Source organism: Primulina tabacum, chromosome 15, assembly GCF_025594145.1.
Source record: "Primulina tabacum isolate GXHZ01 chromosome 15, ASM2559414v2, whole genome shotgun sequence".
Classification (NCBI taxonomy): domain Eukaryota; kingdom Viridiplantae; phylum Streptophyta; class Magnoliopsida; order Lamiales; family Gesneriaceae; genus Primulina; species Primulina tabacum.
Genome location: NC_134564.1, coordinates 18,299,285 through 18,322,782, shown reverse-complemented (window position 1 = coordinate 18,322,782; position 23,498 = coordinate 18,299,285). Strand labels below are relative to the sequence as shown.

Genomic DNA, 23,498 nt, shown 5'->3' with positions numbered 1-23,498 from the left:
CCCATCATCTTCCATGACTCTTGGCTATAAGTAGAAATGTGACATGGTTAGTTTCAGTCATATTGAAAACATATTCAAAGTAAAAAGAATGGCAGATGCTAGTAGCTCGAGTGCTTCGCCATTTTCTTTGGAGACTAGGAAGGCTGTGATAGAAGATGAAGTCTTCTATGAGAGTCTTCACTACTGGGAGAAGCTTCAGAAGCTTGAGTTCATGTATAATACTGGCGAGGCTACCACTCCCGAGCTAATGGCAGAGTTGAGAAAAGTGCGGGAGCACTTGCACATAGCTGTGTGGGTGGATATCTTCACAGATGGTCATATCTATCAGCTGATGCTTCGAAAGGAGCTGAAGATCCTTAGGCGCATAGCTGGTTCTCACAGCTTTTCCAAGACATCTACTGGACCTTTATTTGCTTGGTTGAAGATGTGGATAATTGTTGTAGAAGAGAAATATAATGATGTAATCCAAGCAAATATTTATGGTTGAATGAAACATTTATTTTGGCTTAACTTTGTTTTTCTTTTTCCTGCAAATAATAAGTTTCATTAGTTATTATATATGAATTATGATCATAAACAGATGAACTGATGACTGGTTAAGCGTTAAGTAATAAATGTCAAACTGATATCAGTTGATAATGATCAACTGATAGTTAAGAAGCCACGGTAAATGAGAATGACGCTTCGGTTGATTTGAGTCTCTTCAGTTTCTTCAACATTTAAATTTCATCTGTCTATAAATAAGATGATAGAATGTGAGACAATAACAGTTCAATATGTCGGATTCAAGTAACTCTGATACATGCAGTAGTTCGCATATTCAAGTTAATGAGCAATTAAGTCCTTATTTAGAAGAATTGAAGAAAACAATGGAAGAATATGTCTTGATGAAGGTGATGTCAACATGGTTCAAGATTCATGATTTGCAGAGGGTAAGTAGTAGTGGTGCTGTTCCTACTCGTGCTCAAGCAGCAACAGCAAGAAAATACATTGATCGTTTTGAAGTTAGGCATGTTACAGATCTGATTGATGACAAATGTCTCTTAGAAGCAATGTTATAGAATGAATGGCATGTGGTTGAGAAGATTTCTACAACTAGGTCATTTTCTAGAATCCAAATTTATAAGTTGAATAATTGGATTAGAAAATGGCAGGATTCAGTTGGTTCTATGATATCTTCTGTAAACTGGGATCGATGGTATTCTTAATAAAATATTATTTTCAATTTGTTGTATTCTTATTTTCTGCAGATAATTCTATTAGTAAAGCAACATTAGTAATAATTTTAAGATAGATCAATTAAACCAAGAATATTGCGAAAGTAAGAAAACTTAGTCTCGGGTAATGGTTTGGTGAAGATGTCAGCTGCTTGTTGCTCAGTTGATATATACTCCAGTCTAATATCCTTCTTCAAAGCATGATCTCTAATGAAGTGGTGTCTGACATCTATATGCTTTGTCCTTGAGTGAAGAACTGGATTATAGGTGATGGCAATTGTACTCGTATTGTCACAAAATATGGGCGAATTATTTGTATTTACTCCATAATCTCTCAGTTGTTGCTGGATCCAAATCAGTTGTGCACAGCAACTACCAACAGCAAGGTATTCTGCTTCAGTTGTTGAGGTAGCTATAGATGTCTGCTTCTTGCTGAACCAAGAGATCAGCTTGTCTCCTAGAAACTGACAAGATCCACTTGTACTTTTACGATCAAGCTTACATCCTGCATAATCTACATCTGAATATCCAACTAAGTTGAAAGTAGAGTCTTTAGAATACCATAACCCAACATTTTGTGTACCTTTAAGATATCTCAAAATTCTTTTAGCAGCTGAGAAATGTGATTGCTTAGGATTTTCTTGAAATCTAGCACACATACAGACAGCAAATACAATATCAGGACGACTGGCAGTTAGGTATAACAATGACCCTATTAAACCTCGATATAATGTCGCCTCAACTGATATTTTCCCTTGATCAGTGTCCAATTTTACTGATGAGCTCATGGGAGTATTTGCAGCTGAACATGATTACATGCCAAATTTCTTCAGCAGCTCCTTTGTATATTTAGTCTGACTGATGAATATGCCAGTTTCCAGTTGCTTCACTTGTAGTCCAAGAAAGAATGTCAGTTCACCCATCATGCTCATTTCAAACTTATCATGCATTGGCTTATCAAATTTCTCGCATAATTTGGGGCTAGTTGACCCAAATATGATATCATCAACATAAATTTGAACTAATAAAATGCGATCATTCTTAGTAAATTTGAACAAGGTCTTATCAACTGATCCAACAGAAAAATCATGATCAGTTAGGAATTTTGAAAGAGTTTCGTACCAAGCTCTGGGAGCTTGTTTAAGACCATATAAGGCTTTGTTCAAATTATACATGATCAAGAAAGTTGTGATTTACAAAACCTGGGGGTTGTTCAACATATACTTCCTCTTGTAGTTGACCGTTCAGGAATGCACTCTTTACATCCATCTGAAAGATCTTGAAATTCTTGTATGATGCATAAGCAAGAAACATTCTGATTGCTTCCAGTCTTGCAACTGGAGCATATGTCTCATCATAGTCAATTCCTTCTTCTTGTCTGTATCCTTGTGCTACTAATCTTGCTTTGTTGCGTACAACTGAACCATCTTCGTTCAGTTTGTTCCTGAAAACCCATTTTGTACCTATGACAGTTTTTGAACTCGGTCTTGGAACTAAGTTCCAAACATTGTTATGAGTAAACTGATTTAGCTCTTCTTGCATTGCATTTACCCAGTTAGGATCAGCAAGAGCTACATCAGTTTTCTTCGGTTCTAGTTGTGAAACAAAAGCTGAATGGATAAATAAGTTTAGCATTTGATTTCGAGTTCTTACTGGATCTGATGGATTTCCTATTACCAGTTCAGGTGGATGTGATTTTTTCCATCTGTACTCAGTATTTGTTGTATCAGCAATTCCTTCAGTTGGTAACTGAACACAGTTTTTAGTCTCAGTTGGTGCTTCGTCAACTGGTATTTGAATGTTATCATTATGCTCTATCAACTGATCATTAGCAACGACTTCCTGTGCATTTGATTTATCCAGTACTTCTGGTTCAGGTGTTTGAAATATGTTTTGATTATTATGACATTCATTTTTGTCATCATCTTCCAAACTGATAATCTGTAAATCGATCAACTAGCTCAACTTGATCAGTTGGCTTATCAGTTAGTTCAGTTTTATCGAAATCAACATGAGCTGATTCTTCAACATTTAGGGTTTTCTTGTTGAAGACTCTATAAGCTATAATAACTGATGAGTATCTAAGAAATATTCCCTCTGCAGATTTAGCATCAAACGCTTTTAAATAATTTTTACCATTATCAAGGATAAAACATCTGCAGCCGAATATTTTGAAATAAGTAATTATACTTTTTCTTCCATGTCGGATCTCATATGGTGTTTTCATATGATTCTTATTAATCATTGATCTGTTCTGAGTATAACACACAGTGTTTACTGCCTCTGCCCAAAACCTTTGAGAAATACCAGAATCAGCAAGCATTGTTCTAGCAGCTTCTTTAAGGGTCCGATTTCTTCTGTCAGCTACACCATTTTGCTGAGGAGTTCTGGCTGCTGAGAGCTCATGCTTAATTCCAGCATTCTCTAGAAAATTTGAAAGAGTTTGATTGATGAATTCAGTTCCTCGATCTGATCTGATTCGATCAATTCCAACTGATTTTTCATTTAAAAGTCTTTTGAAGAGCTTTATCAGTTGTGAAGCAGTATGGTCTTTAGATTTGAGAAAAATAACCCAAGTAAATCTTGAAAAATCATCTACGACTACCAAGGTGTATTTCATTCCCCCTAAGCACATGACTGGTATAGGACCAAAGAGATCCATGTGCAACAGTTCTAAGCATCGGGATGAAGATTTACAACCCTTGTTTTTAAAAGAAGATCGTACTTGTTTACCATACTGACATGCTGAGCAAAGTTTTTTTTTTTGAAAAGTCTATTTTGGGCAAACCAGTTACAAGTTTATGTTTACTCAGATAGGCAATGGTTTTAAAAGTTTAAATGGTTTAGTCTATTATGCCACAACCAGTTTTTAGATAATTTGGAAGCAATAAAACAAACTGGTGCATAAGTTTGATCATTCCATTTGATTTTATATGTGTTTTCACAACGTTTGCCAGTTAGTATGATTTCATTAGTTGAAGTTTTGACTGAACATGAGTTTTTGTCAAAATGTACTGAGAATCCACTGTCGCATAATTGACCGATGCTGATCAAGTTATACTTCAGGTTTTCTACTAATTAAACATCTTTAAAAGTAAAGTTACCATGGATAAGCTTACCCTTACCCACAGTTCTACCTTTGGAGTTGTCCCCAAAACTGATATTTGGACCACTGTATTTGATCAGTTGAGATAGCACACTTGCATCTCCTATCATATGTCGCGAACATCCACTGTCCAAATACTATATTGAGTTCTTGTTTGTACCTGTTACCTGCAGTCACACACATAATATAATTTGGTACCCATATCTATTTGGGTCCTGAACTGATTAGTCCTTTAAGAACCCATACTTGGATTAGTCTAACAGACTTTCCAGTAACTGTATTCCAAATGGTTTTTCTCATCTTTTGTGTGCTTGTGTAGTGTACGGATGATACAATATGTGTTTTAGCTTTATTCAACTGATTGCTCAGTTTATATCTCTTCTGAACTGGCTTGCAGTTATAGTAATTGAAATAGCCATTCGAATAGTTTTTGTAAAATCTCTTTGATGACTGACTTTGTGAATCAGTTGAGAATTTTTGACTATAACCAATCCCATATCTTCTAGCCTTGTTCATATTCTCAGTAGGTTGCTCAATCAGTTTACTGGGCTCAATTTGTTCTTGTACCACTGCTGATTTGATAAAGTGAATGTATTTCCCTTTGTCTATTGTTAGCTTTGGTTGAGTATCATTTGGATACATTTCTCCTTGAGTGTTGTACCCTAAACCAGTTTTATTAGAAACTGATTTTTGTGAAATCTACATCTCATTTAGTGCAGTAGATGATTTGTTCCAAGATTGAATAAGCTCAGTTTTTTTTGAGTTTTCAAGCATCAACTTCTGTATTAATGACTGATTTTTGTTTCTTTCTGCTTTTAACTCAGCAATTTCCCTTTTTAGACTCAACACATCGACTGATTCATCAGTTTTGGTTTTATTGGCTGTGGGATCAGTTTGCTTTGCTTTGATTTCTTCAAATGATGATGCAAGCTTTTGATACTCATTTACCATGTCATGTAGTGTTAGTATGAGTTTTTCTCGTGTGAAATCAGTTGAGCTGAAATCAAATACCTGTTAGCTAGATGATTCTTCTGCTGCATCATTATCCATCAAGCACTTTACTTCCTCATCATCACTAGAACTGCATGAGCTTTTTGGTTCCGACTCTTCACTGTCAATTTCTGCCCATTTAGATTTGTTTTCTTCAGCTAAGAGTACCTCATGTTTCTTTCTGAAGACCTTCTTATCTTCCTTGGGTCCTCTTTTGCGTTCATATGATTTCTTTCTTCTATCAGTTGAGCCTTGACTGTCCTTCTTGGGTTTAGGACAATCAGCAATAAAGTGACCTGATTTGCCACAGTTATAGAAGGCATTTGGTTCATCTTTGGAATTGTTCCTTTGGTATGGCTTCTGGAAGTTCCATTGATTCTTTCTCATGAACCTTCCAAATTTTTTTATGAACAATGACATAGCATCATTACTCAACTGATCAGCAGATTTTTCGACTGAACTGATTGGTTCAGTTCTGATAGCAGCTAGAGCAGTTGTGGCTGCAGAGGTAGATGGTTCTCCTTCTCTGGTCTGCAGCTCAAATTCATTGGCCTTTAAATCAGCAAACAGTTCATGAAGTTCGATTTGGTTCAGATCTTTGGACTCCCTCATTGCCATGGTCTTTACATCCCATTCCTTGGGAAGACCTCTTATTACCTTCAGTGTAATCTCTTTGTTGGTATACACTTATCCAAGTGCATTTAGCTCATTGATGATATTGCTTACTCTTTCATCATACTCGTGCATCGATTCTCCTGCTTTCATTTTGATGTTATCAAACTTTTGCACTGCAACAGAAAGTTTATTTTCTTTGGTTTGATCATTTCCTTCACACAGCTGGATCAGCTTTTCCCAAATTTCTTTGGATGTCTTACACATTTTTATTTTGCTGAAGGTTACTTTGTCCAGCGTTTTGTATAGAATGTCTTTAGCCACATTATCAAGATTTGCTTTTCTTTTATCTTCAGTTGTCCATTCATCTCTGGGCTTTTCTATTCTTTGTGGTGCTCCTTCTGTAATGGCAACTGCTGTATTTGTTTTTAGAATCTTCATGGTCCATCAGTTATGACATACCACATGTCATCATCTTGTGCAGCCAAATGAGCCTGCATTCTAATTTTCCAATCATCAAATTCTTCTCTGGAGAACATGGGAATTTTGTTGAATGAAGTCATGCTGGCAAGTTTTTAGATCAAAAGTATTCAAGAACAAGATTCAACCGCTCTGATACCACTTGATAGGATCGATTAATGTATCAAGAGTGTTTAGAAGGGGGGTTGAATAAATACTCACAGTTAAAACTGGTCTTTTCTAATTTTGAGTTCAGTTTGGTGACAAACTGATTCTTGGAATCTTGTTGGTCAATGACAATCAGTTAAACTAAAGTAGTTGCGGAAAATAACTGACTGAAAGATAGAATACGAAACTGAAATAAAGTAGGCAAGGGTTGTTTCTGGATGTTCGGAGAATTTAATTACTCCTACGTCACCCCTTCTATCTCAAGGATAGGATATCCACTAAAAGACTTTGATCAAATACAAGAATTGTACTGACCCACTTCAGTTTGGACTTAACACTGCCAAAAACTGAAACTCTTAGTTTAACAGAATGTTCTCAGTGCGTAACTGATCTTAGCACTATCGAATTTTAACGATTATTACAACTTGCTAGTGAGCTCAAATTGTAGCCTTAACTGCTACGAATATATCAAGTAAGAGTGAGCTAAGATTTTGACAGAGTGAGAGAAAGCTTTTCAATAGTGTTGACTCCCTTTTTTTGCTTCAGCTGTTCTTCTGTCATATTTATAAGCTTCTTTTCTCCAACGGTAACTTGAGATGAATTTGAATCTTTGTATCTGTTGATTTCTACTTGATTATTCCTTGGACATTGTTTTCTTCATTTATTGTGATGCGGCGTCTTAATTGCTTTCGCCGAAATGCGTTTTTCTAAGCTGTATTGATTGAAGTGCGGCGTTGCAATCTTCTATGTCTCTTGACGGTTGAATGTTCTTTCCCGAGACATGTTCAGTTGAAGGGTGCTTAGCTTACGGCTGAATATATCAACTGATCAGTCTTCTTTATTAGATCAGCTGGTTTCAGTTGTTAAGTCCAGTTGCTGAGTTTAGTTTACTCGATTAGTTGGTTCGTATTTTCAGTTGGTTCATATTTTGTCAAACGCCGGAATTTAGTTTCCAACACAATTGGTAATTATCACGGACACTTTGAAACCACTAATATGTGTGAGGCAGCATATGATAACTATACAGAAAATCCAGAAGCGTTTATGGAATTATTGGAGGAAGCAGAGAAACCTTTGTATAATGGATGTAAGCGTTACACAAAGTTGAGTGCAATTGTGAAACTATACAACACCAAAGAAAAGCATGGGATGAGTGACGCTCTATTTTCCGATCTACTAATGGATTTTGGGGATATGCTACCAGATAATCACAACATGCCAACCAAAATGTATGATATAAAACATACATTGAGTTGTTTGGCGTTGAGTCATGAAAAGATTCATGCTTGCTCCAATGATTGCATTCTTTATAGGAAGCAATATAAAGACTGCGTAAACTTCCCTAAATGTGGCTTGTCACTGTGGAAGCTAACCAAGAAGAACGTTGAGAATAAAGGTGTTCCTGCAAAGGTGTTGTGGTATTTCCCTCCCATACCAAGATTTAAGCGCATGTTTAAATCTCTACATACCTCCAAAAATTTAACATGGCTTGCAGAAACCACAGGAGTTCCCGGTCAGTTACGTCATCCAGCTGATTCACCATCTTGGAAGTTGGTGGATCATATGTGGCCCGACTTTGAAAGTGAACCAAGAAATCTTCGCCTTGCACTTGCAGCTGATGGCATTAATCCTTATAGCAACCTTAGTAGTCGGTATAGTTGCTGGCCAATTATGTTGGTCACCTATAATCTGCCTCCAAACATGTGTATGAAGAGAAAATTCATCATGCTAACTATGCTCATTTCAGGGCCTAAACAGCCAGGAAACGATATAGATGTCTATCTTGATGTGTTAGTTGAAGATTTGCAACGATTGTGGGATGGAGTTGATGGTGTCTATGATGCTTATCGAAGACAATTTTTCACTCTTAAAGCAGTCTTATTATGGACCATCAATGACTTTTCAGCCTATGGTAACCCTAGTGGATGTACTACACATGGTTATTATGCATGCCCAGTATGCAAAGAAGATACTTGTGCAAAGCATTTGGAAAATGGGAAGAAAATGTCATTTGTTGGTCATAGACGATTCCTACCACGGTTTCATCCATATCGGAGGCAAATGAAAGAGTTCGATGGTATGGAAGAACATGGAGGTTGCTTTGTTTGACAAGCTTTCTGACACCAACAAATGAACTACACCATTATATGGGGTTGCTTTGTTTGACAAGCTTTCTGACATAAGGTGTGTTTTCGGAAAGAAGATTAGTGTGAAAGGTAAAAAGAGAAAGAATGCAAAGGACAATAATTTGGAAGATAGTAAAGAAGAAAAAGATTTTGGATCAACAGATTTCAGAAAATGTTGGAAGAAGAAATCAATTTTTTTCAATCTTCCTTATTGGAAACACCTGCATGTTAGGCATTGTCTCGATGTGATGCACATAGAGAAAAATGTCTTCGAATCTCTCATTAATACTTTGATGAATGTTAAAGGAAAAACCAAGGACAATGTGGCAGCTAGGTTGGATATGGTTCAAATGGGAGTTAGGCCTGAATTGGCACCTAAATTTGGTGAAAAAAGAACATATCTTCCTCCAGCTGCATGCCCATTCACAAAAAAAGAAAAGTTACAAGTTTGACAGTCGATAATGGATATAAAAGTCCCAGAAGGTTTCTCATCGAACCTGAACAATCTTGTGTCCTTGTCTGAGTTGAAATTGATTGGCTTGAAATCTCATGATTGTCATGTTTTAATGCAGCATTTCCTGCCAATACTCATACGTGATGCGTTACCAAAACATGTTAGATATGCCATCATAATATTATGCTTCTTCTTCAAAGATATTTGTTGCAAGGTGATAGATGTAGCCAAGTTAGATAAGCTGCAATCTGACTTGGTTGTTACACTCTGCTTATTGGAGCAGTATTTCCCCCTTTCTTTCTTCGATGTCATGATTCACTTAACAGTTCATCTTGTTCGAGAAGTTCGTTTATGTGGACCAGTATACTTCCGGTGGATGTACCCGTTCGAAAGATCCATGAAAGTGCTTAAGAGTTATGTAGGCAGTCGAAAACATCCTGAAGGTTGCATTGTTCAGAGATATTCAGCCGAAGAAGCAATTGAGTTTTGTTCGGAATACCTAAATGACCTTGATCCTATTGGGATCCCTCAATCAAATCGCGATCCCAAATCAAACATTGCTGGCTTCTTAGCATGCAAAACACCAATTATAGTGCCACAAGTTGACCTTCAACAAGCACATTTGACTGTGCTGGAAAATACAAAAGAAGTATCTCCCTACATTATGTAAGTGTATTTCATTATTCTATAATTCTTCACCCATGTGATTGTCAATATTTAATATCCAACACAAATTGCTATATAAATATTTCCACAGTGAACATAAATATTTCCTGAAGTCAATGTTTCCGAAAAAAGAGAAAGATGAAAGGTGGATACAAGATGCTCACAATAAGAAGTTCATTGACTGGTTTCGTGCAAAGGTTAGGTGGATAAATCTGCTTTATGCATTTTGTGGTGAACATTTTGGAGCTAGTATTTTAATCACCCTATTCTAATTGTGTAAATGTTAGGTGGATGCTGAAATAGATAGCTGCAATGGTGGAACGACATCAACATTGACATGGCTGGCTCATGGTTCACGTGGGCAAGTCATTAAGTATAGTAGTTACGTGATAAATGGCAATTTATCGTGGGTTGCAAATGACAAAGGAGTAATCAACAATGATGAATGTGGATTCACCTTGGTCAATATGAATAAAATAGGGCACAAGAATGACTCATTTGTCCTTGCAAGTCAAGTCAATCAAGTCTTTTATATTGATGACCCATTACAAAAAGGGTGGTCAATTGTACTCCCGGTGCCAAATCGATGTTACGAGGGAGATGATGATGGTTGGACTATTATTCCTGATTCTCGACCGATTGATGATGTTGATACTCATTGTATTCCGGCTCATTAAAGTTACTTTAGATCAGAAACTGAGGGTGGCTGAGAAACGAACAAGAAAAAATGATGTGTTTCACTTTTCTGTCATGTTTTTTTGTTATGCTATAAACATAACCTCGTTGCTATTATTTATGTCATGTTTATTATTTATGTCAGGTTTCTACAAGTCACGTTTATTATTTATGTTATTATTGTTTCTGTTATTATTTATGTCATGTTTATACATGTCTTATTAGAATTATTTTTTATGTTATTTTAATGGTTAATGTTATTGTGTAGGTTTTAACATTGGTTTCATTCATGTAAATATGTAGAAAAAGGCCCAATGGGTAGTAAAAAAAAGGAAACAAATGCTACAGTTGAGATGGTACAAGGAGTACATGATGATAAGCTAAATGAAGTTGATAATGCAGAGCACCCTATACTTACTGATGGAGAAGAACATCCTGTAGATGTGCAGAGGAACAAGCGAGGCCCTACGTTGATGGGTAAACTAATTGCTACTGCCAGATGGGGGGAAAAAGCAAAGATTGATTATGATGACATGGGGCGGCCAGCATACAATGCAAATGGAAGGGCTTTACAATCATACATTGGTTCTATTGCTAGAGCCATGGTGCCAATCAGTATAAATTCATGGCCTGAAGTTTCAGAAAACACAAAACAAAAATTGTGGGAAGAGATTTCGGTAAGTACAAGCTTCAATTTGAATTTACAGTCATACTTGCACCTCTAACTAATCTGTTTTTGTTGCAGAATGTCTTTGAACTAGTGCCAGAAAGTGAGTATGCTGTGATGAATTCAGCATCTCAGAAGTGGCGAGATTTCAAAAACAAATTGACTAGTAGATTTGTTTGGCCGAACAAAGATAATCCTGAAAAGTTGATTGCTCCACCAAGTCAGTATCAACTCCCACTAGCGGATTGGAAAGCATTTGTTGATGCGAGACTGGATCCATCATGGGAGGTACTTTAATAATTGATATGTTTCCTCACGAATTTATTAAATTCAATACTTAACTAAGCCAACATAATGATGCAGGTTACTCATGAAAAACAAAAACAACGGACCATGCATTGTAAATATTACCACAGAATGTCTCGCAAGGGTTACATCGGCTTGGAGGCTGAACTGGTAAGAAACAGAGCAATATATTTGTAATTTTTAGCATGTTCTTCATGTTATTAAACATATGAGTTTTGAAATTGTAGCGGAACAAAAAATTGGTTGCTGAATATGAGGAAGTTGATAGATCTGTGCTTTGGCGTAAAGCTCGAGAAGACAAATCTGGCAACATAACATGTTCGGAGACATCAGAAGTAGCTGAAAAAATTGTAAATGTTTAGTTTTATTCAATCGCCATATTGCCTAGATAAATAACACTGTAGTTTGCGAATTGATTTGTCATGTCTCCAATTGTAGGATGAATTGTTGGAAAAGAAAGGCAAAGGAGAGTTCAAATCTTCTGGAATGAATGACGTGTTAACCGCTGCCTTAGGAAACCAAGAACACTATGGAAGGGTTCGAGGTGTGGGAGGTTTCGTAAAACAACAAGTATACTTTAAAATTCCAAGAAAGAAGAGAGAAACAATCTCAAAAGTTGTGATTGAAAATGTAAAAGCACAATCGGAGGAGACTAAAAGTTTGAAAGCTGAATTGGAGATGCTGAGGTCTCAACTTGCTGCTGTGATTTCATTAATCAATGATCGATCTTCTGAGACTGTAGCATCAAACAAGTTCTCAGGAGTGAAAGACTCAAAATTGTCAGATGATGTGGAAGAAGTTTATGATTGCGGCACTTCAAATACGAAAGTTGTATGTCACTGAATTTTGATGTCAATTAAATTCTATTCACCTCCATATAAAAATATATCATGTTTTTTTGTTCTTGAAAGGGGAAAAAATGTCACTTGGCTGTAAAAGAACGCGAAAACGTGGTGGCTTATGGCACAATAATATCAGAAGGAGGTCCAAATGTTATGATTCACCATGTTCCACTTGGGGAAGAGAACTTCAAGGTATCTATTGATGTTGTCATAGATGAAAAAGCATAGCTTCCGATCTCAATTAAGTTTGGACCAACAATCATCAATGATGCTGTTGGAGTCATTGTTGATTGGCCTAAAGAGTTGGTTATTTTTCCAACGACAAAGGTACTTTAGGTTTTCATTTTACTTTGTGTTTACAACTGTCAGATATGTTGCTCGAACAATGTTTTATTTTAAAATACTTGTATGAATAATATTTTAAATTGTAGAGGAAGGGGAAACCTCAATCATTTGCGATTGCGGATGTTCCTGGTCAGCGCGACAATTTCAAAGAAATTGAGAAAACATTACCCATGTCGTGCAAGTATATCTAATCTCATGTTGTTAGATTGCTGAATGAATCGGATACCATATACATTGAGTTTGAGGACGCTATGTTTGGACGTCCTAAAAGCATACGGTTGCTAAGAGAAGATATCTTATGCTTTATGGAGATGAGGGAGATAGGTGCCAGACAAATTTTAGTTTACATGGGGTATATCTCTAACTTACAATATTTGTGCATTTATATAATATTTTTTGTGGGGACCCGGACGCTTATCATGTTCTTAATCATAATTGGGACTAATTAATCAATTATAAACCAGGGTCTAAATTTTTTTTTTAAAATGCGGAACGTAGTGAAATAAAACATATATACATCTCAGTATAAAAGTACAAGTCCTGTACTACATACATTTATTCAACTAAGGTTCAACAGCTAATATCAAGTGTCCAACCCTATCTCTAATCCAAGTCCGGAGCCTCCACTCTAATCACGATCTTTCCTCATCTCCTCGACCCTGAACCTGTCCCACCTGTTGTCATGCACACATACAAAACAAGACAACAGCCGGATAACTCCAGTGAGAATAAATCCCAGTATAAACAATGTAAACATGCAATCATATAAAAACATATACAAAAGCATATAACAAATATCATTCACATGCAGCCAATCAACAAACATGTATGATATCACCCTGTAAATCAACTAGTCGTATCAGACTTGACTCAAACAACGCGTCGTCTCAGACTCGACTCAACTCTAACCTAGGGATCCCAACGTCTGGATATTGATAATTATATCGAATCTCAGTCGATAGGAATGAATCAACCCTAAACGGCATCGATATAATTCATATATCCAGTGTCTGGGCGAAACAGACACAGGATTGACGAATCAATCAAGGATTAAGCGAATCAGCCAATAATTAGACGAATCAGTCAGGGACTAGGCGAATCAGCCAGTAATTAAGCGAATCAGCCAAAGTTTAGATGAATCAGTCAGGGACTAGGCGAATCAGCCAGTAATTAAGCGAATCAGCCAAAGTTTAGACGAATCAGTCGATAACTAGACGAATCAGCCGATAACCAGACGAATCAGCCGGTGACTTGGCGAATCAGCCAATGACTAGCGAATCAGCAGTCAATACATGCATACAGTAACTAGGCGAATCAGCCGATGACTAACGAATCAGTAGTCAATACATGCATACAGTAACTAGGCGAATCAGCTGATGACTAACGAATCAGTAGTCAATACATGCAGTGGCTATAAATCAATAGACTACAAACATCAATTTCCTCAATTACAAATATCAATGTAATAAACTAAGTATGTGATTTAGGGAAACTCGAGTCAAACCTCACTTGAGTTGTGCAATCCCAACTCAACATTAATTTATACATTTCTTTCTCATACTCTGACTCTGTCGAAGTCTCGAACTCAAAGTCTGTCAATACTCAATCTGACAATCACAATATCGAGGGTACGGTATCAATACACCACTCAAACAACACTGGATATAATCAGAATTCAATCAAATTCTGTTTCAACAATATGATGTCATAATCTCAATATATCCAGCACTACCATCTCAGTCAGATATCAATTCTAACATCTTATAATTTGTAATAATTCAATTTTGATATCAAATCGATTCCAAAACAACTCCGAAAATCATAACAATTCCATATGGTATTTATTCTTCAGTCCAGTTTCGATTACACGATGTCTAACATGACACGAACATCAAATATGAACCATATCAGATTCTGACAATACCATAATTTCAAATCATATCAAAACGTAGCAAACTTACGTCCAGTTGTAGCCTACGTCGATAGGAACACAGTACTAAAGTTGGATTCAAAATCAGATAGACGGATTTCTCACAAAAGGCGTAAGAATATTTCAATTCTTTCCTCGGCCCTTTCTCGATTCTTCATTCCTAATTTCTGAAGAATTCGTGCATATATATATATATATATATATATATATATATACATACATGTACATGCAAGAGGACGAGTGGCTCATTCCGCCTATTACACGTCTCGCGCATATGCGCGACATCAACCGACGCATATGTGCGAGACCTACTGGTCTCGGTGCTCGGCTTCTCGGCAGCTCGCGCATATGCGCGACTCATCTCCGCGCATATGCGCGAGGTCCTCTGCCATGTCGCGCATATGTGCGCATTTGTGCCGCGCATATGCGCGAGGGCTACTGTTCCTCGCACATTTTCATGCATTATCTCGTCTTTCCCGGTCCGATCCTTTCCGTCTATAATCATATCAATTATCCCCAAATCATTTCAGATTAATAGGATAAAATTCTCGGGCCTTACATTTCTCCTCCCCTAAGACATGATTTCGTCCTCGAAATCACAGGCAATCAATCATATCATAAGAAGGTATATAGGAGAAGCTAAGTAAACAACTCACCTTAGTGAAATAAAACTGGAAACCTCTGTCTCATATCAGACTCAGTTTCCCAAGTAGCTTTTCCTTTTGATCAAGAATCTGAATCGGCTTTTCGAAATAACTCAATGTCTCATCCAGCTCGGCCTCATTCGGTTGGATGACATGTGAAGCATCAGACAGGTATTTTCGCAAGAACAAACATGAAAACGTCCTGTATCCCATATAATGAAGGCAATTAAAGCTAGTCGATAGGCACGATCTCCTATCTTCTCAAAATCTCGTACGGCCCAATCTATCATGGAGATAGTTTCCCTTTCTTGCCAAATCTAACAACTCCTCTGAAAGGTGAACAACTCCTCTGAAAGGTGAAATTTTCAAAAATACTCAGTCACCAGCCTCAAATACCAACGGTCGTCGTCGGACATTGGCATAATTGTCTTGTCTGTCTTGGGCTGCCTTCATTCTCTTTTGAATCAGCTTCACTTTTTCAATCATATCTCTGATCATGCCAGGTCCGATCTCAGGAACCTCAGAGATATTATCCCAATAAAGAGGGGATCAACATTTCATTCCGTACAACGCTTCGAAAGAAGTCATTTCAATACTCGTCTGATAGCTGTAGTTGTACGATAATTCATAAATGACAATATATCATGTCAACTAGTGCTAAATCCAGCACTACAGTTCTTGGATATTCTCCAGTATCCGGATAGTTTGCTCCGACTATCCGTCAATCTATAGATAGTAGGTGAAGGAGTTTATAATATATTCTGCCAAAAATACAAAATCAACCGAAAATCATGGTATGATATAGTCAATTTTGGCATTCAATGCAGTCTAATCACTCTTCTGACATAACTCTTGATCGTCTGATCTTATCTGTACATCATCCTGTACATCTAATATATGCAGATTCAAGCATTCTATCAACACCTTTTCAGCTATCAAAATGCATACCGCATAGATTATTGCACACTGTATGGCAATATTTATCATTTTAAATTCGGAACATCTGGAACAACAGATTGGTTATTCATATACAATACAGTATTACTTACCCGATTCAAACACGATTTCAAAACAACAGCAAGCTTCAATCAGATTCAAAACATCACTCATCGGTACTGATCTGCTAAACTCATAAGCCGCAAATGTTTGACACTGATATCCACCTCGGCCAAATAATTCCGATTTAATTCTGCTAAATTCAACAGATACATCATCTTCAAATATAACACACCCTGAATGCAATCTGTCTCAATCAGGATGCAATCTGTTTCTGATATCAATTCAAGGCTAAAATCAATCTCTCTGATTGGAATCGAATCAGAAGTCTTATCGGGGAAAACATTATTAACTTTCTTATCATTGGTAAATCAGCCAATGATAGACTCAACTTCGGTAAATCAACTGAATACATAAGGAGTCTCTCTGCTCCTTTCTGTAATAATCGAGTTATAGATAGTACGAATTATCAAAGGAATTCTCAATCTAGAATCCTTATCGTACACTATTCATCCCTTGGCCATCTCAGGTCCGATTCTCACCATCTTCTGGAACTAATCCAGGGTAGCTCTGTACTTGGTCAACATATCAATATCAGTAATGCAGTCTCAAAACCAGACAAAACTAGTACAATACAAGCTACCACACTATCTAACTCAATCTCATTCTCATCCTACTGTAGTATACGATATTTTACAGAATTCACTGCTATAAAAACTTTCCCCAACCAGTAAAGAGATATACTACAGTAGATACAAACTCAACGGGTAATGCATGACTCAATGCAAATCGATCAAGAATAAACGTATGGGAAGCATCCGTATTTATCAATACTAAAGCAGGATAACTACATCAAGAACAGTTACCTGCAACATCATCATCTGGTGCTTCCTGAGCCTGCTCCTTGGTCAAAGCAAATACTCTGGCCTGCTATCTAGGAGGCTTGCCAACTGTCTGGCTTCCTCCTGGCCTCTGCTGTGACTGAGATGGTGCTGGCTTAAATGAAGGAACAGCAGCTGATCGTCTACTCCACTGTGCCGCTGATCCAATTGATTCGGCTCCCTCGAATCTTTGAGAACCCTTCTGTGGACACACTCTGGCAAAATGTCCCTGTTGTTGGCAGAAGTGGCAACTACCAAGTACTCCTTGGCATTGCTCAGTGGAATGTCTCCCTCCACAATTTCCGCAGTAAGCTCCGGTATAACTCTGTTTGGAACCACTGGAGCTAGAAGAACTGCCGCCAAACTTCTTAAACTGCTTTCCTCTAGCCTTCAGAAAATCTTTCTTTCCACCACTACTACTATCACTCTCGAATCGGGGAGGTGGTTGTTGTGGTCTCGATACTGGAGGAACAAATGCAGCTCCTCTCTGCCTTATCAGGCCCGCTTCCGCGCCCTTTTCTCTATTCATGGCATCAGCAAAGTTATTCGGTCGCCCTGTGTTCACCAATGTAAATATATCGGGATTCAAGCCATTGATGAACTGATCAGCAACGGCTTCGTCATTTCCAGCCACATGGGGAGCAAATTTCAACAAGGTAGAGAACTTGGTCACATATTCTTCGATGTTCAGCTGACCCTGTCTCAAATTGGCAAACTCCGCCCCCTTGTCTTTCCTGTACGATACTGGGAAAAACCGTTGATAAAACTCAGTTTTAAATACATCCCAAGTAATAGTCGTACCTCGCTGTTCCAAGGCTCTCTTCATCGTAATCCACCAGTTCTTTGCAACATCAAGCAATTGGTGCCCAATCAATTTAATTCGGCGCTCATCACTGTACTCCAGTGAATCAAACAGCATCTCAATATTATCTAACCAACTTTCACACTCAACTGATGTCTCAGTACCCTTCAGTGTCGGTGGTTTGAACGACTGAAACCTTTTCAATAATGTCTCCATTGGAGTTGCTGTCACATCCATTGGAGGATTCGATGTGCTACCCTGTTCTGGTATTCTTCGAGGAGGCATATCTGATAATCAAATGGATTAGTACCCCAATCCAATAAACCTGTTTCACTTCAGTTCCCTCCTCCGATCATCTTACTGCTGATCGAGAATCGGTTCAAATTCGTTCCCAATAATACATATTACACAATCAAATCAGATAAGTCAAGTAAAATGTATTATATAAAGCAGTAAAGCATACTAGCAATCACAAGCAAGGAAAGAAAACTAAATCTACCCCGCTCACTAGCTTCTATCTCAGTCTAAAGGATTTATCGCTCTGATACCACCTGTTGTGGGGACACAGACGCTAATCATGTTCTTAATCATAATTGGGACTAATTAATCAATTATAAACCAGGGTCTAAATTTTTTTTTAAAAATGCGGAACGTAGTGAAATAAAACATATATACATCTCAGTATAAAAGTACAAGTCCTGTACTACATACATTTATTCAACTAAGGTTCAACAGCTAATATCAAGTGTCCAACCCTATCTCTAATCCAAGTCCGGAGCCTCCACTCTAATCACGATCTTTCCTCATCTCCTCGACCCTGAACCTGTCCCACCTGTTGTCATGCACACATACAAAACAAGACAACAGCCGGATAACTCCGGTGAGAATAAATCCCAGTATAAACAATATAAACATGCAATCATATAAAAACATATACAAAAGCATATAACAAATATCATTCACATGCAGCCAATCAACAAACATGTATGATATCACCCTGTAAATCAACTAGTCGTATCAGACTTGACTCAAACAACGCGTCGTCTCAGACTCGACTCAACTCTAACCTAGGGATCCCAACGTCTGGATATTGATAATTATATCGAATCTCAGTTGATAGGAATAAATCAACCCTAAACGGCATCGATAAAATTCATATATCCAGTGTCTGGGCGAAACAGCCACAGGATTGACGAATCAGTCAAGGATTAAGCGAATCAGCCAATAATTAGACGAATCAGTCAGGGACTAGGCGAATCAACCAGTAATTAAGCGAATCAGCCAAATTTTAGACGAATCAGTCAGGGACTAGGCGAGTCAGCCAGTAATTAAGTGAATCAGCCAACGTTTAGACGAATCAGTCGTTGACTAGACGAATCAGCCGATAACCAGACGAATCAGCCGGTGACCTGGCGAATCAGCCGGTGACTTGGCGAATCAGCCGATGACTAGCGAATCAGCAGTCAATACATGCATACAGTAACTAGGCGAATCAGCCGATGACTAACGAATCAGTAGTCAATACATGCATACAGTAACTAGGCGAATCAGCTGATGACTAACGAATCAGTAGTCAATACATGCAGTGGCTATAAATCAATAGACTACAAAAATCAATTTCATCAATTACAAATATCAATGTAATAAACTAAGTATGTGATTTAGGGAAACTCGAGTCAAACCTCACTCGAGTTGTGCAATCCCAACTCAACATTAATTTATACCTTTCTTTCTGATACTCTGACTCTGTCGAAGTCTCGAACTCAAAGCCTGTCAATACTCAATCTGACAATCACAATATCGAGGGTACGGTATCAATACACAACTCAAACAACACTGGATATAATCAGAATTCAATCAAATTCTGTTTCAACAATATGATGTCATAATCTCAATATATCCAGCACTACCATCTCAGTCAGATATCAATTCTAACATCTCATAATCGGTAATAATTCAATTCTGATTTCAAATCGATTCCAAAACAACTCCGAAAATCATAACAATTCCATATGGTATTTATTCTTCAGTCCAGTTTCGATTATACGATGTCTAACATGACACGAACATCATATATGAACCATATCAGATTCTGACAATACCATAATTTCAAATCATATCAAAACGTAGCAAAACTTACGTCCAGTTGTAGCCTACGTCGATAGAAACACAGTACTGAAGTTGGATTCAAAATCAGATAGACGGATTTCTCACAAAAGGTGCTGCCATCAGTCTAGCTTGTACATGCTCGCGAAGTGAGTCGCGCATATGCGCGAGGGCTACTGTTCCTCGCACATTTTCATGCATTATCTCGTCTTTCCCGGTCCGATCCTTTCCATCTATAATCATATCAATTATCCCCAAATCATTTTCATATGCGCGAGGGATACTGTTCCTCGCACATTTTTATGCATTATCTCGTCTTTCCCGGTCCGATCCTTTCCTCTGGACTTCGCTTGTACAGGTTCGCGCATATGCGCGAGGTCCTCTGCCAACGTCGCGCATATGCGCGCATTTGTGCCGCGCATATGCGCGAGGGCTACTGTTCCTCGCACATTTTCATGCATTATCTCTTCTTTCCCGGTCCGATCCTTTCCGTCTATAATCATATCAATTATCCCAAATCATTTCAGATTAATAGGATAAAATTCTCGGGCCTTGCATTTTTTGTGGTACTTGTTTATATTTTGAAAATTTTATAAACGATATATTTGTGCATCTATATCATGCAGTCACCTCTACGAAGATTTGAAGAAAAAAGACAAGGCTGGTTATTTTTTGTTTGTGGATCCCGGTAATATACCTACATGTCCGATCGGCACAGATGGCCGTGACTTATCACAACATATTGCTGACTAGTTGGAAGCAGTGTGTAGAGATAGCATCTGCCTCATCCCATACAACACTGGGCAAGAATTTAGTTATTTATAGATTTCTACTTCAAGATAGTCAATGCTGTAATTTTATTTTTTCAGGTACCATTGGATCTTGACAATCGTCAACGAAGATAAGAATATGATATATTTATTGGATTCTACGTCTAACAGGAACCGAGATGATACATGGAAAACTATTGTGACAAAGTAGGTAGTAGCTTGATTTTGAATACATTAACTTATAAATATGCAAAAAAATAACTTCTTACTTTTTAAAATGTAGTGGGGTGAAGATGTACAATGCCTCGAAGGGTATTTCTAAAGGGCCAGGTTTAAAATATTGACGGTATGTATCGTACTTATTTATGAATACATGAATTGGTAGTGGTTATTAATTAGATTGTGATTGTTGCATTAAATTTTCAATTCCATTATAGGGTAATCTGAAACAAAGTGGTCGGTTGAATGTGGATATTGTGTCATGAGGTACATGAAAGAGATAGTCGATTGCGATGATACACAGTTGGAGAAGATGGTGAGTTTCTTCTTGGGATAAATTTGTTGATTGATTGAGTTGAATTGTTGCCATTAAGATATATTTTATTGTTGAGATAATGTGTTGTCATTGAGATATATTTTATTGTTGAGATAATGTGTTGCCATTGGGATAATGTATTGCCATTGGGATATATTTTATTGTTGAGATAATTGCTTGAGATGAATTGTTGTCATTGTGATATATTTTATATTAGTGATAAAAAAAGGAAATTTTGTTCATGATTTTCATATCTTATGTGTTGTAATATTAAGCTTTTGTGTTTATTCTGTTTATTGCTGATATATGTTTTGGTTAAAATACTTTCTTTTCATTTGTTTTATTTGGTGGGTTGTTGGTTTTATCAAGAAATTTGAAGCCCGGAAATCATATACGGGAGTATGATTCTGGACTGTAAGTGTTGTCTTTTTTTCAAGATTCTTGTATCATTTCCAAGTGGCACAAATTCTATCTGTTCTTACTTTTAAGTAGATTTTGCTTCTTGAAACAAGAAGTTGGGTTGCTTCAGATTTTGTTGGAGTTTAAGGTGATTTGGTTTTGTCTTTTCCTGTTTTTTTGGTCTATATCTGTCCTCACGCAAATGTAAATGCAACTAACCATCTTGAAGGTGTAGGTTCCATTGTATAACTATGCTGGAAAAAAAATTTATAAGTGCCTAATTTGATTCATGTTGGTGTAAAATAAAACAATACAGCTGTCGTTTGGGTGGAAAATTTATGTTGCTGAATCTTATACTACCATCATAGACAGATTGAGAAAATGATAATTTTTTGGCGCAGTTTACTTGAAATGTATCTTCAAATAATGTTTTTTTGTTGTGGGAAATTGATTTCTTGGTTTTTAGTAATTCAATTGGCTGCATTATTCTTTTCCAATCTCTTTCTTGCGTTGGCTTCAACAGAGATTAGGATCTCTGGTTTAGTAAGTGCAATTGTCTTCATGCAATTGGGGTAATCTGTAATGGATGTAGACTAGATGGAAACAACAGGCGCTATCTCAGCTTGGAGAGTGGTGACATGTTATGAATTTTTATCCGGTGTTATTTCAAAATGCAAATGAAATAAGTTCGTACTTTCAAATGAAACCTGCCCCTACCAGTACTGATATATTTTATATCTGTCAATTTTTATTTGAAATAGAAGAATCTAATGTATTTTCTTTTTCAAATTTCAGTTTGCAGGATGCATCAAGAACCAATATTTCACCCAATCTCAATATGACGAGGTCAGAAGTGAATGGAGTGAATTTGTTTACTCCTATGTAGGTGCTTAAATGGATGGTGTATGTTGGGATAAATATTTTTTTTGTCATTGTGGATTTTTGGATATACTTTTGGTTTTGTGAATACATTTTTGGGTTCTTTGTGGATTGATGAATATGTAATTGTGGATTCGTGGATATTCATCATTTTTAGATGGATAATTTATGAATTTAATTATATTAGTGTATTAAGTCATATATTACGAAGTCTTTTGTTAACAATTACTTCATCAAAATAAAAAATAATGAAGTGTAACAGGTAAATTACTTCGTTGTTATTTGAAAATTATGAAGTAACATAATATTAAATACTTCGTCAATAAGAAATCAGACGAAGTGATAGAATTAATTTACTTCAACATTGTTCTGTAAAAACGAAGTTGTTTTGCGCAATTACTTCACCAAAATACAAATTATTGAAGTCTTTCGAACCACTTACTTCGTCACTAAATGTAAATTGTGAAGTAACATAGTATAAAATACTTCAACAAATAGAATAAATGCTGCAGTTATAGATTATATTTACTTCAACAAATAGGATAAATTGTAAAGTTGTTTGCGTCTATTACCTCACCAAAATACATAACTGCGAAGTCTTTGAGATGAATTACTTCGTCACTCAATGTAAATTGTAGAGTAAAATATTATAAACTACTTCGTTAAATAATAATTAAGACGAAGTTATATATAATATATTACTTCATTACTTACAATAATCGATGAAGTAAAACACATTTCTTACTTCGACACCGGTCCAATTCTGGACTGGTTTTCCTTCGAAAACCGGCCAAAGACTTCAGTATTTTCAATCATATAACTTCGGTTATTATGCGAAGTAAAAGGTACATCTATTACTTCACGACCATATACTTCGGCAATTATCTACCTTATTACTTCATTGAATACGCGAAGTAAAAAGC

The 23,498-nt window shown here is 36.8% G+C and overlaps 1 protein-coding gene across 1 annotated transcript; it reads left to right on the top strand.

Moving 5' to 3' along the window:
* Positions 1-7,548: 7,548 nt before the first annotated feature.
* Positions 7,549-10,475, top strand: LOC142525932 (uncharacterized). The gene is made up of 5 exons (XM_075630214.1): positions 7,549-8,647; positions 8,985-9,124; positions 9,251-9,798; positions 9,890-9,995; positions 10,086-10,475. The coding sequence occupies exons 1-5, from the start codon at positions 7,549-7,551 to the stop codon at positions 10,473-10,475; spliced, it is 2,283 nt and encodes a 760-aa protein (XP_075486329.1).
* Positions 10,476-23,498: the final 13,023 nt, after the last annotated feature.

Coding starts and splice junctions, on each gene's coding strand:
- LOC142525932 (XM_075630214.1), top strand. CDS start 7,549: ATGTGTGAGGCAGCATATGATAACTATACAGAAAATCCAGAAGCGTTT. Junction 8,648..8,984: donor TGGTATGGAAGAACATGGAG/GTTGCTTTGTTT, acceptor TGAATGTTAAAG/GAAAAACCAAGGACAATGTG. Junction 9,799..9,889: donor GAAGTATCTCCCTACATTAT/GTAAGTGTATTT, acceptor ATATTTCCACAG/TGAACATAAATATTTCCTGA.